Source organism: Maylandia zebra, linkage group LG3 (assembly GCF_041146795.1).
Source record: "Maylandia zebra isolate NMK-2024a linkage group LG3, Mzebra_GT3a, whole genome shotgun sequence".
Lineage (NCBI taxonomy): Eukaryota > Metazoa > Chordata > Actinopteri > Cichliformes > Cichlidae > Maylandia > Maylandia zebra.
In genome coordinates, this window is record NC_135169.1 from 20,240,862 (window position 1) to 20,254,165 (window position 13,304).

At 37.6% G+C, this 13,304-nt stretch overlaps 1 protein-coding gene across 1 annotated transcript; it reads left to right on the top strand.

Moving 5' to 3' along the window:
- The first annotated feature begins 2,576 nt into the window (after positions 1-2,576).
- Positions 2,577-8,377, top strand: LOC101464695 (uncharacterized). The gene is made up of 4 exons (XM_076880821.1): positions 2,577-2,708; positions 4,422-6,961; positions 7,311-7,428; positions 7,515-8,377. Exons 2-4 carry the CDS (start codon positions 4,492-4,494, stop codon positions 7,759-7,761), a joined length of 2,835 nt encoding a protein of 944 aa, XP_076736936.1. The 5' UTR covers positions 2,577-2,708; positions 4,422-4,491; the 3' UTR covers positions 7,762-8,377.
- Positions 8,378-13,304: the final 4,927 nt, after the last annotated feature.

Sequence of the window (13,304 nt, forward strand, 5' to 3'; positions counted from 1 at the left end):
CCTTGATACGTCACCTGACTATCACACTACCTGAGGGCTGGAGTGACAGTCAGCAGCAGCAGTGTTTCGGTAGCTCATGCTTTTTTGTTGTTTTTTATTGATGCTCTGATGATGTGGAATGGTATGAGTTTTTGTACTATATCATTTTACTGGCATGTGGAAAGTGTGTTTAAAATAAAGGTAATTCAGTGGTTTGTCTCTTTACAGAAGTTTCAGAGTTTTGAAATAGGTTCAAGGTTCCATTATCCTCATGAAAATTAAGATAAATAATAAACAATAAAATAAACTGCCTGTCACCAACATAAAACAACTATAGTGCAGCATATTGAAACATTTAAACTGGAGCAGCATTTTAAAATTATAGCAGCACAGTGACAGCATTTAAAAAAACACACAAAAAACAGATTAGTGTGCTTAAATACAAAGAATAGTAGCATAGTAGAAGCATAGTAAATAAAATAAAACCGAACAAAAACAGTGCAGCGCATCAGAACAACTGAGTTATCAGTGAGCAATGGAGTTGATCAGTCTTACGGCCTTAGAGCCTCCTGCCTGTGTGGTGGGAGGGTATCAGTTTATGATACTGACCGCAATGCACTGTGTGAATGCAGAAGTCTTGGGTGCAAACTGTACAGCTTCCTCATGAAGTGCTTCATTAAACATTGATCTGAAGTGACTCAAATGAATTTGACAAAGTGAAACTTAATAATGGTAATAAGGTCACAGGCCTCACTTTTGCCATCGAACAGCTTGTCAGTCGATTCTTATCAACTGTGAACCCCTGAAAATGGAAAACTGTATATTAAAATGTCTCTAATTTCTAAACACTTAATGCAATACTTTAGTCAAACTTTGAATCAAAGGTGAAAGACTGCACTGTAATTACATCTTGATTGTTTGATTTTAATTCCCCTGTCGTCTGGAAATGCAGTTTCTCTAATAAAGGATAGAATAGAATAGAATAGAATAGCGCTTTTATTGTACATGTACAACTAAATTATGGAATTATGGGTGCTCCACGACATCTGTGTAGGAATAAAATATAAATAGACAGCAGGAATAAATAACAAACAGGAGAAATGTAGATATAATCAAGAGAAAGACACATTGGAGAACAAAGTGTTTGGAAGTAGTACAAGTTATTGAGTTATGGGGGTTAGTCAGACTGTGGCACAGATTGGTGAGGTGAGTGGGCAGGGGTAGCATTGGGGGGGGGGGGTGTAAGGGGTGTAAGGGGTCACCTGTGACAGCACTGTTTTTCCTGAGATAGGAGTATCTGCGGATTTTTTTGGGCAATGTTGATTACACTTTGTGTGGCCTTCCTGTTCTCCTCGTGGCCCCTGTGTACCAACCCAGGCAGTAGAAGAGCAAGCTGTTGGGTCTGTGCTTTCAGCAGGCCCGCTAGTTCAGAGCAGGGCTGGACTGGGACAAAAAATTGGCCTGGGCATTTTGACTGGTGACCGGCCCTTTGAGCGAGTACTTGGTGACTGTGGAAAGGAAAAACCCAATTTTAATAGAAATAAGCCTCCAGCAGAACCAGGCTGAAGAAGGAACAGTCATCTTCTGTGAACAGCTGGGGGTTTGAACACCCCATTATGAACATTGTATCATTTGTCTTATACTAAATTCAAGTAATGGAGGGAAGACAGAACCCTGAATGCCTGATTTCACAGACGTCATCTCCCAAATTCCTCCTCTAGTAGTTTTTGATGTAATATTTGCGAAAACTGGCGCTCTAAATGACATCCTGCTAAAGTCTTGGTCTAATCTCACTGAGCTCAGTTACTTGGTCCCAGTTGCTCTCTTTGACCTCAACTCTTAGACCTGAGCTTCAACATTTTCAGCGAACTAACATACTGAAAATCAATTACATTTTCAAAATCTGAACAATTTGACAGTTTTGAAAACAAAATCTAAGTTTATTTGTTGGTAAAACCTTAAATTTATAAAACCTGCAAAAAATAAAGCTTTTAAAAGGATTCAGGCATTTTTTTTTCACCTTTGTGACTCACATGCTGCCATTTTCTGTGGCTAGACAAGCTTAATAATGGCATCATCCTTGTCAAATGGGGATAGATACATACCATTGTCTTGGACACCCCTGGGTGAGGAAACTTTTGTGCAGTAATGTACATGACATTTCACACAGGATATACAGAAACATGAAGTATTATTAGTGAGTGTTCTTAAAGACCACAAAGTAGAAACAGGAAGCAAGCAACCCACTTGTGCACACAAGCCTTAAGATATTCACTTAAGATGTGAGGGCAGGGAGGATGGCTGCAGAGCACAACTTGTATGGACTTCAAAAATGCTAAAATGATTAAATCAATTAAAAGATCTCTTTGAAAAATCCCTTTCAATAAATAAAACTTGACAACGGTCGAGGCTCATCTAAAATACTGGGGAAAAAACCATGAAAAAACAAAAGGAAAAACGAAGACAAGCATGCAAGCTGCAGAAAGTATTTTTTTTTTCATTGTGGTGTTTTATTTCATGGACCAGTCATACTTGGGTTTGAGTAGACAGACTGCAGAAGTAGCAGCATCTGTGGGAGTGAACCATCCAACTTCCTCTTCCTTGTACAAGTGATTCACTCTGAATTTACTCCATTATATTTTGTCGGTTTGACCTCAATGGTTACAGCTTGGTTTTTTCTTTTGTTCTGTTATCAAGCTGGTGACAGAAACAACTTTTTTTTGGAATAGGTAAGTTTCTTTTATCTTGTTTAATGAAAAACCACTGACCTTGCATATATATATATATATATATATATATATATATATATATATATATATATATATATATGGTCAGTTTTAATGCAAATAACATTTACTTTGCAAAAACAATTTAAACTGGACTTTTTTTTATTAGACATGGAACAACTTAACTCTAAAAATGGTATATTAAAAACAAATTAGCCATAGTCTGATTTTATTTATATTATATTACTGAATTACTGCAATTCTAATGAAAAAAGAAAATTCAAAATTATCCTCAGGTGGAGTTAATTTAAGTGTAAACTGTTGGACTGTGTTGGTACATTTACACGTCATATGACACAAACAACAGTAAATAACTATAGGTTAAGCAGTATGCAGGTTTGTATTGTGTTATCTATGGTTTGTGGGTATGGTAGTTGCAATTCTGTATTTTTCAGAGTTTGGGTATCTACTTCCATGTACTTTACACTACATGTTTTCTGAGAATCCATAGCATGAAATAACTTTAGGCTGATGAGTGACTAGAAAGTAGAGGTTAAGCAGTATTAAAGCAGGCAAGTTATTTCATTTTGAACAGCAACTGCTCTAGGTTACCAAGCAAGCAAGCAAAAAGTGTTACATACAAGGAAACCTTTATGTAGCACCTCATCTCTGCTGCTTCATATTTGTTCCCTAAAATGGGGCCATCTGCTTGGCCTAGCTCTGCTAGTTCACTAATGTCAAGAAAAGAGTTTTTGGGGGTTCTTTTAATCAAAATAGGGTTTTTTTTTTTTTTGGGGGGGGGGGGGGCTGTTAAAAAAAAAGAAACTGACTGTATATTAAAGTGACACTAACGTAGGTATGTACATTTTTTATTAAGTCCATGCCATCACCTATGGATATCTGTAAATCTAACCCTTTGCCATGACTGTAAATACACTGGCTAAGCATCATTTTTAAATGTGAACAGTGAAGCTTCAAATGGATGACTGTGGACGTCTCATATACGGCCCCTGGGCCACACCCAGCTCCTGACACAATTATATCTGGCCTTTGAGATAAATTCATGTGTCATGTGTTGTTAATGGCTCGTTGGTATGTGAGATTTGAAACTTCAGCCCTGCTAAAAATCCATGCAGACAGGGGAGAGAATTTTTTTTATGGGCACACCATGCAGCCAATCACATGCAAAGACAGACTGGGGTCATGCCAATATGTGGAAGAAGGAAGGGGGGTAGACATTCTGAAGACACCGAGTGTAGTGGCACAGGCCAGGTAGACAGAGAGAAGGGGAATGCATATGTGTTGGGAAAAAGTGAAGAAATGTAAAAACGTAAAGTGAGCATCATCTGGCTGCAATTCAGTGACATTGCAGACTTCAAAGCTGGGTGCAGAATTTATCAAATTAGGAGCTGGCTATTTTTATTTTCAGTCATTTTCCAATGTGAAGAACAAAAGGTTTCAAACTTGTCCAGGCCTTAAATCTCATTTGTTCCCCCTAGTAGTAGTAAATGTATACAAAGGCTTTTATGAAAACACTGAATAAAAAATTGCTTCCTTGAAAAAGACTAAATGTACAGATCATTATTGAATATTACATAAAATAAACAATATAAAAACTATATACAAAGTGTCTTTGAATACCAGACGTCATGTTGTTGCTATCTGTGGTGTGAACGCTGAATGGTTAAGAGTAATTTCTTCTCCTGTCATTTTCAGATGTTATGAACAACTATTTTTTTTGCCCCTTCCAAGTTTGTCAGAAAACTGAAGTAAACAACATTTCAACATGCTAGCTACAGGAAGTGTGTCTCTGCTACTCAGCTCATTTCTGTTCTGCTTCTGTTTCTATAACCCCTCACATGCTTTTTCACTGAAAAACTGCATAATTCCCTATCCTCAAGAGGAAAATAATACATCCATTTTATGCACAGACCATGACCTCACTGCTATTCCAGATGACATTCCCAGAAATGTAACATCACTGAATCTCTCCTCAAATAAGATTTCAAACATCACCTGCAAAGATTTAAGAGATTTAGCTAAGCTCAAAATTTTAAACGCTGAAAGTAATGTGATTGTACACATTGATGATGGAGCTTTTGCAGACTTGGCAGAGTTAACGGTTCTAGTCTTGGCTAGAAATAACCTCTCAAAGGTGACAGAAAATATGTTTCGGGGTCTTTCACAATTAAAAGAATTATCTCTGAATAAAAACCTGATCTCATCCATCTCGCAGGCGGCCTTTCAGTCCCTGGTCAACATAATCTCAGTAGATCTGAGCTACAATTCTCTGTCTGAAATTGCAATTATTGCTCCAGTATTAACACTTCCACACTTACAAAATTTGTGCATTGGGGGAAATGATTTTACTTCTTTCCAGTCCTCCGACCTGCCTTTAAATAGCTCAAACATTAGGGAACTGGATATAATTTGGTGTAAACTCAGAAAATTCAGTATTACAAAAGACATGTTTCCTCATCTGCAGTTACTGGACTTCAGGAGATGTAATAGTAAGATTGAATGGAATGTAACAAACAAAACATTCTTGAGGAGCCTAACTTCCCTCTACTTGGATGGGAATAATGTTACTTTTGAGGCATACAGCAAGATGCTAAAGACTGCTGACTCACTTAAACATCTTAAACTGTACTTCATGAAAATTCCGATAAAACGTGGTCTTATAGATATTGCCTGCCAGATTCCTTCTCTACACATTCTCGATATAGGGAGTAGCAAAATTACCCACGCAAATGATAACCTGCTGCGGTCTTGCTCCCAACTTACTGAGCTTAGTTTACCTTTTAATAAGATGGAAACAATGTCTGATCATGCACTCCAATCAATGACACAGCTCAAGCACCTGGACCTGCAGAAGAACGTTTTATCCAAAGTGCCGCTTGCTCTCCGGGGACTCTCCAAATTGGAAGTTCTGGACCTGAGCTTCAATGTCATCAGCGAACTCAACAGCTCTGACTTTAATCATCTGAGGGCACTCAGACACCTCAATCTAAACCACAATCGCATTTCCCGAATCACACCGCATATTTTTCAAAATCTGCCTAATTTGAAAGTCCTGAAAATAGAAACGAATGGAATTTTTTCTTTTGAGCATAGCTTCAAAGGAAATTTAGAAAAACTAAAATATTTGTATTTGAACAACAACACTTTGGCAGATTTACAGGAAGGAGACTTCAAAAAACTCCATTCCCTCGATCACTTGGAATTACAATCAGATGACAGTTGCATTGATCATTCGGGAATATTTGAAGAACTTAAAAGTCTCCAAACTCTTAAAGTGTCATGTAGGGGTTACGTAAAAGAGTATTTTAGGGGACTAACAAACTTAAATACTCTGGTCTTCCATATTACCAAAAATCAGAACATACAACATCATGCACATCCTTTCTCATATTTAACCAAATTGAAGAAACTTATTATCTTTGATAAAAGGGAAACTCACGAGGATATTCCGTCAGACGTACTTAATGGTCTGACATCTTTAGAGTACTTATGGATGGAGAAATTTTTTATGGGGTCATTGCACCCCGACACATTTAAATACACCCCCCAGCTGAAGTCTCTGAAGATATCTAATAGTGAGATTTCAAATTTAACATCTGAAGTGTTCTGGCCTGTCCCAAACCTGACAATGCTCGACTTCTCTAACAACAAACTCAGATCTTTGGATTTCCTGGCTGATGCCAAACTGCAGGCACTCACCTGGCTGAAACTCAGCGACAATACATTGACACTAGTCAGTCAGAATGTGATCATCTCCCTCCCTGCTTTGACCTATCTGGATCTAGCTTCCAACCGCCTAACATGTGAATGCTCTAGCATTGATTTTAATGAGTGGATTCAAAACAGCAGCCAGACACAGATCGTTAATGCTCACCAGTACACTTGTGCATTTCCTGTGAGCCAACAGGGGAAAAAATTCCTGGACTTTGAAATCGACTCCTGTCGGATGGATGCTAATTTTCTCTACTTCATTTCTAGCTTTTTTCTAGTTGTGCTTACTCTTCTTATATCCTTCATTCACCACTTCCTGAGGTGGCACCTCACCTATACCTACTACCTCTTCCTGGCCTTCCTCTATGATAATAAGAGGAGGAAGAAAGGTATTCCTCACAGCTACGATGCCTTTGTCTCCTACAATGTTCATGATGAAGCTTGGGTCTGTGGAGAGTTGCTTCCAGAGCTGGAGGGTCAACAGGGCTGGAAACTCTGTCTGCACCACAGAGACTTTGAACCAGGTATAGATGCTTTTCTGATGACTATGAAATGCTGGAAATGACAAGCCGAAATGTTGATTCTGACTGTTTGAGTCAAAGTCCTGCTCGTTCTTCTGCATTGCTCACTTCCTCTTAATATCTTTGTCAGCAATTTAAACTTCTTTTTTTCAGACTTGGTTTGGACCCATTTCTGTTTTTCATTTCTATATTTGTTAAGTGTTACGTTTTTATACCAAATAATGTGAAATCAGCACGACAGCCAGTGCAGAATTTCCAAAACCAGCAGACACAAATTAATCAGGACCAAGAATTATTCTTTTAATTTCACAAAGAATTCACCTGCCATTTCTATTGTGCATTTTTAAAACAGGTAAGCCCATTGTAGAAAACATCACAGATGCCATCTATAACAGCAGGAAGACTATCTGTGTGATCAGCCAGCATTACCTGCAGAGTGAGTGGTGCTCCAGAGAAATCCAGATGGCCAGGTATTGTCAACATCTTTGTCCTTGCACCCGATGATGTCACTATGCTTATTCAACTGTCTGTTCTGTTCTGTGTGTGGTGTCTTTAGCTACCGTCTGTTTGATGAACATAAGGATGTGTTGATCATGGTGTTTCTGGAGGACATACCAGCCAACCAGCTGTCTCCATACTTCCAAATTAGGAGTCTGGTGAAGAAGCGTAGCTACCTGAGTTGGCCACAGGCTGTTCAGCACACTGGAGTCTTCTGGCAGAAAATACAACAAGCTCTCAAGAGAGAAGAAAACCCTGCTGAGCACAGGTGCCTCCTCACTGGCTACCAGAGAGTCATCCAGTGAGATTTACCGAGGTGGAAAAATCATAGATTGTATATATCAATCAATCAATCAAGTCAAAATGCAGTGAAATTGGACCCCTTCCGACCATAGATACATAGCACAAACATCACATTGGAAGACAGGTTGGAGAGAGGTAGAATGGTAAGAACAACAATGAAAAATAACATCAGGGACAAAAGGAGGAAAAACAAACTCTACTCAAACTGAGCTACTAACTGGTAGAGCAGTTTGAGGACAGTAAAAAAACACCTCAGCGCAGAAAAGCACATGAATCTTCACATCTTATACCATGTAAGAAGGATGCGACATGCAATGGGGGGAAGCCATCGCCAGCTTATTGCAAACAAACTGCATTCCAGTTTCACTTCAATTTCAATGGTTCTAAAAGGGAAAACAGCCCTGTGCTGCCTTGACCTGTGACCTCAGTGAACACTTTCTGGTCTGGTGGACTTTCCTGGAGTGAATGTGCTATTTACTTTTTCTTTTTTTGCCATTAAAGTATAAATAAAACTTTTTTTCATCATTGATATGCTTGAAAGAAATGCTATGATAATATGTGTTATAACATAGCAACATGGTAAAGCTGTAATAAAGGCAAAACAATGTTTTTACATGACAGTAGTTACATGTTTTATTTATTACATCATTTTCAGTGTTTCCATTAACAGCACCAAAAATGTTTTTAAAAAAAAATCATAACCATAAATTCATAATGGTGTTGTTCTTTCCCCCCCTATAATTTATTGTGATAGGTTTAAGCACAGTAGGAAATCCAAATGTTCTAGCCTAACTGCCCAGTAGCGACCATATTTTAGGTAAATTTTATTCTAATTCAAGTTACTTTCAAATCTGGGACTCTATGTCCCAGATTTGAAAGTAACTTGATAGACACCCACCTTTGACAATTAGTAGGTGTTGGGGATGATAGCCACGGTTTCAGGTCAAAGTATGTCACTTCTGTCACAGTTTACAGATAAATATTTTAAAAAGATAATAAAAAAGCTAACGTTTTATCAGACAGTAGCCAACGGTTTTGAAACAACTCTTGAGAAAATCTGTTCCCTCTTTAATTCTCCACAAAGAAGTCTTACCTGTGTTCTCAAACTTGATAGGCCAGTACAACTCAAACAAACAAAAAAGCTACCGAAAGGATTGTCTTTGCGTACAGATCCTGCGTATTCGTGTGTGTGTTAGTTTGTCACCTAAAAATTAAATACTAACAAAACAGGTTTTTGTGTGGGGCCTGCTGACAGCAGTCTCCAGCTACATCAGCGGTTCTCAGATGATGTGCTGAGGCCTTGGATTTTTTTTTTTTATATTTAACACAACATTTATAATCAAGTATATATTCATACTTTCCAGACACTCCTTTGCCAACACTGAATTTAACAAAAGAAAATGAAAAAAAAGTCTGAGAGTTTTTGGTTTGTAAGTCTGAAAACAATCACAAAGGGTCTGATTGTGTGAATAAAAAAAAGTATGTTTATTATTTCAAACAGATACTTTTAAGTGCAACAGTGTAATTCATATACTCATATAAAAGGAAAGGAACGGCCAACTTTACTTCAGACTGAAGCCATAGTCGCACAGAAAAACAAGGCTGGGCTCGTGATGCATATTCTTTAATCGGTGATAAAATTGTGTTTTCAGTCACTAACTCTGCTCATATTCGTCCAAAAACACTGCACATACAATATTGGAACACATCGTAATTGTCTAAATGCCTCAGCTCAGAGAAGTCCGAATCCAGATTACTAATTTTCAGACTAACTCATCCTGACTTGTCATTTCTGTTTCCATGAATTGACCGGTTGGATAGAGATTAGACCATTGTCCAGAAGAAGGGTGAATTGTTGGTCCAATACATCCATTAATAGACACTTTCAACTGTGGAATTAAAAGTAATGGACATGGTCGTTGTTTGTGCACTGCAACTTGGAAACAAAGCCAGAGATTTCTTGCTCCCCTCACCTGTGACTCTCTACTCATATTGGGCTTCAACGATTCTGGAAATCTGTTTTCTTAAGCTGTAGTTGTAAAGATGCAACCTTGGCTCTGACATGACTGGAGAAAAATGAGCTCACAGAAACAGGAAGGATTTGGAATTACGTTCATTCTATGATGAATGGGTGGATGACTGGATATGTAAAGCGCTTTGGGGTCCTTAGGGACTAGTAAAGCGCTATATAAATACAGACCATTTACCAGGCCATATTAGTCCAGCACTCCCAAACAATCCCAGTTTCTCATGGGAAAATTATTTTCCCACCTCTACTCTAATGGTGTATAAACTAGTGGTAAATTAATCGATTGTAAACGTAATTGTAAAAAAAAAAAACCCAAATCTTCAAACTTCTAAAGTTCTGAAAGGTTCACTGAGCTTTAAGTCATTTACCAGGCAATATATGTATGTCATTTGTCGCCTTCTTTAATAGCAGGTAAAATGTCATCAGTACCTTTTTTTACTCGCACAATGTGATGCTTAATGGGGCACATGTGGGCACTTGTGTGTGTAGGTGGCGGAAACCATGGCCACATTCGTGCGGAGATGAATTTGCTGAAGCCAGAAGAGAAATGAGGAGGTAAAAACTGAAAGTACAACACCATCTACTGGCTAACATGAAGCAAATAATAAAAGGAGTGCTGGCTTTTTATCTATGTAAAGGCTTAATTTCAGGACAGTTGTGCTGCCTTGATGTCATACAATCATTGGTGCTTTTTTGCCATTTTAACTTATTTAAAATGAGAAAAAAAAGTTTTGTTTCCTTTGCATCCTTTCATACTGAGTAAGACACTTAACATCAAGTAGTGAATTAGTAAAGGTGAACACAAGTTATAGTAAAATGCTATCCAATGACATCCAAAATTCTTAATGTTTACCTTGAATAGATTTAAATTATTTTCTTCTTGCAGAGGTTTCCTTACAGAGCAGCAATAAGGAATGCCTGATTCTGTATTACCTGAAGACCAGTGGAAACCAACCAGCTGCCATGCTGAGTCTTGAGGAAAGCTGTGACTAGAGTTTCTTTGTAGTTCTGTACGGTTTCTGTTGGGTCTGTGTTTCCACAAACCCCACTAATTCTAGAGACTTATTCATCATGAAGAAAACAAGACAGTCGATCGATCGATTATTTGCGCAAGGGAGGCCTCGTCTGTGTCCACCACGAAAATGACCCCCAGATCTGACCTCCTCCTGCTGCCTTTTAATGAGAGACAGTTCACACAAAACACGTCAGAACAAAGCCACGCCCCCTTGGTTCTAAGACAAAGCATTTTATGTATATGTGTGAAGTTCTGTAAGAATGTGTGTGTGTGTGTGTGTGTGTGTGTGTGTGTGTGTGTGTGTGTGTGTGTGTGTGTGTGTGTGTGTGTGTGTGTGTGTGTCAGACCTCCTGCTGACCAAAGGGTCGTAAACCCAGGAAGCTTACGTCAAAAGAAACAGATCTTTCAGATAGGATGTATCTACAATAAAACCTCCCCCAGCACAGAGTGGTTGGAGAGGTGGTCAGGATCAAAGGAATGGCTTTGATCCTACTGCTTGAACTAAGACTGTACAAATTTAAGAAACACAATGGCAACATTCAGCAATTAGACTTAACAGTTTCTGTTCTACTTCCAGTCTTAAAATTGAACTACCAAAAACAAGTCAAACCACCCCCTTGTAGTTTCATGTACAACAGAAACCAAATAAAGTCTGTGGTTCTTGTTCATTAACTTTGTTTGAAAAGCATAAAAATGAGCTTCCATTTATTTTCATCTGAAACAAAACAAAATTATAGCAAAAAAGTAATGCTTAATGTAAAAAAAAAAAATCTAACGACAATAATTACAAATAATAATAAAAATAGTTAACTGGATTATGTGTTTTGTAAACAATACTATTCACTTGAAAAGCAGGAAACAAACCAAACCAGTAAAATGAAGGAAAATAAAAATTATATGGTACTAACTCTTTGTATTAGAGATACTAATGTTGGCTATTGTCCTTGTTCAGACTTGAAAACCACCAACGGGCCATCTAAATAATAACACCTTATTGCATGCATTAAACCAACTATAACATCTGGATGCACAGATCAACATTAGAAGGTGAGGGGTTTAGTCTGTTTGGCGAATGCATGGTTTGGTTTGGGTTTTGTTTAGTATATAACTGAAACAAAAACCTGGGGCAATTCTGTCCTGAAAAAATAAAAAGAAGGTTAGGGACTTGGAACAAAAAGTCACAAAATCTAAAAGAGCAGATAACAAAAAAGGCAAAAACAGAAGCAGGAAACATGGAAAGACACAAAACAGAAGTGAGGTAAAGTTGAAGAAGGAGAAGACTTTTGTAAAGAAGCCAAACAAATGCAACGCGAGAAGGGGGGGGAAAACAAAAAAAACAAAAACTGGGCAACCAATCAAACCACAGCGTACAAGAAAAATACCTAAACAAAAGAGCCAATCGGACGTCATTACTGGCAGTGACACAACAGTCCCCCCTTTGACTTTTTGAAAAACTCCTTTTCCCCCCGGCAGTCTTCTAAAGGATCTCAACTTCCCCGTGTTATACGTATAATTACTGCCAATCACAAGGTTTGTATCGTGGAATCACAGCCTCCTAATCTCATTTATGATTGGTAGTCTTCACCATTTCACATCAATGTGCAACATTCTCATAGTTAGATGATTACCTCTAAATTAAACCTTTGTGATCACAAAAAGCAAGTTTATTGAGATTACTTTGTTTCTTTTGTATTCTCAAATAATTACATGAAGCTGATTACAAAAATTTATTATTAATTAAAACATAGGTCCAAAATGAGAGTTGCAATTTTCTGTCCATGTCTTCAACAGCAGGAAATGTCAAAGCTCCAGAAGTTTTCGGGTTTTGTTCCCTGTCTGATGATGAATCAAGTCATCATTTTTAATTAGGAAATAATCTTTATTAAAGCATTCACATTAAATTTAATGTGAGCAAGAAAACTTAATTTTCCCAAATATTTCTTAATTTGAAATAATGTATTAATGGGAAATGAAAGGTGGGCATCATTTAAAATACTTTTTGACTCTAGTGATAATGCAAAATAAAAAAAATGTAAAGCACTGCATGCACAGTTATTATTTTTATTTTTTATCTATTAATCTAAAAAAAACATTTTCCTTCCTATGAAAAGGCCGCGCCGCTGTCGAGAGCATGCCAAAGTAACCTGTGGTGATATTACCCGAATTTTATAAAAAAAAGTTGGCCGATCTGACGTCGAAACAGGGGATCAGAAGTACATGATGATGCCAAAAGACAAAGTCTGTTTTTCTTCTCAACACCTAAAAGCAGAAATCCTGCTTTTATTGATTTATTTAATAAAAGTTCAGTTTTCTGTGACCTAAAATGCCATTTACATAAAATGAATAGATATTTCTCTAAACATTTGGGTACATGACGGGAGGGCCTTTAAGAGGCTATTAATATGGTGCTGCCAGAAATTCTGCTGCTGCTCTTCCATCCTTAAAAATCTAAATTTTGGATGTTTTAAAACAGATCATGGTGCTTTAAAGTTATTTCATTA

Excerpts from the sequence above, each read along its gene's own strand:
- LOC101464695 (XM_076880821.1), top strand. The coding sequence starts at position 4,492 with ATGCTAGCTACAGGAAGTGTGTCTCTGCTACTCAGCTCATTTCTGTTC. Across the intron at positions 6,962-7,310 it reads CCACAGAGACTTTGAACCAG|GTAAGCCCATTGTAGAAAAC; the intron begins GTATAGATGCTT and ends TTTTTAAAACAG. Across the intron at positions 7,429-7,514 it reads AGAGAAATCCAGATGGCCAG|CTACCGTCTGTTTGATGAAC; the intron begins GTATTGTCAACA and ends TGGTGTCTTTAG.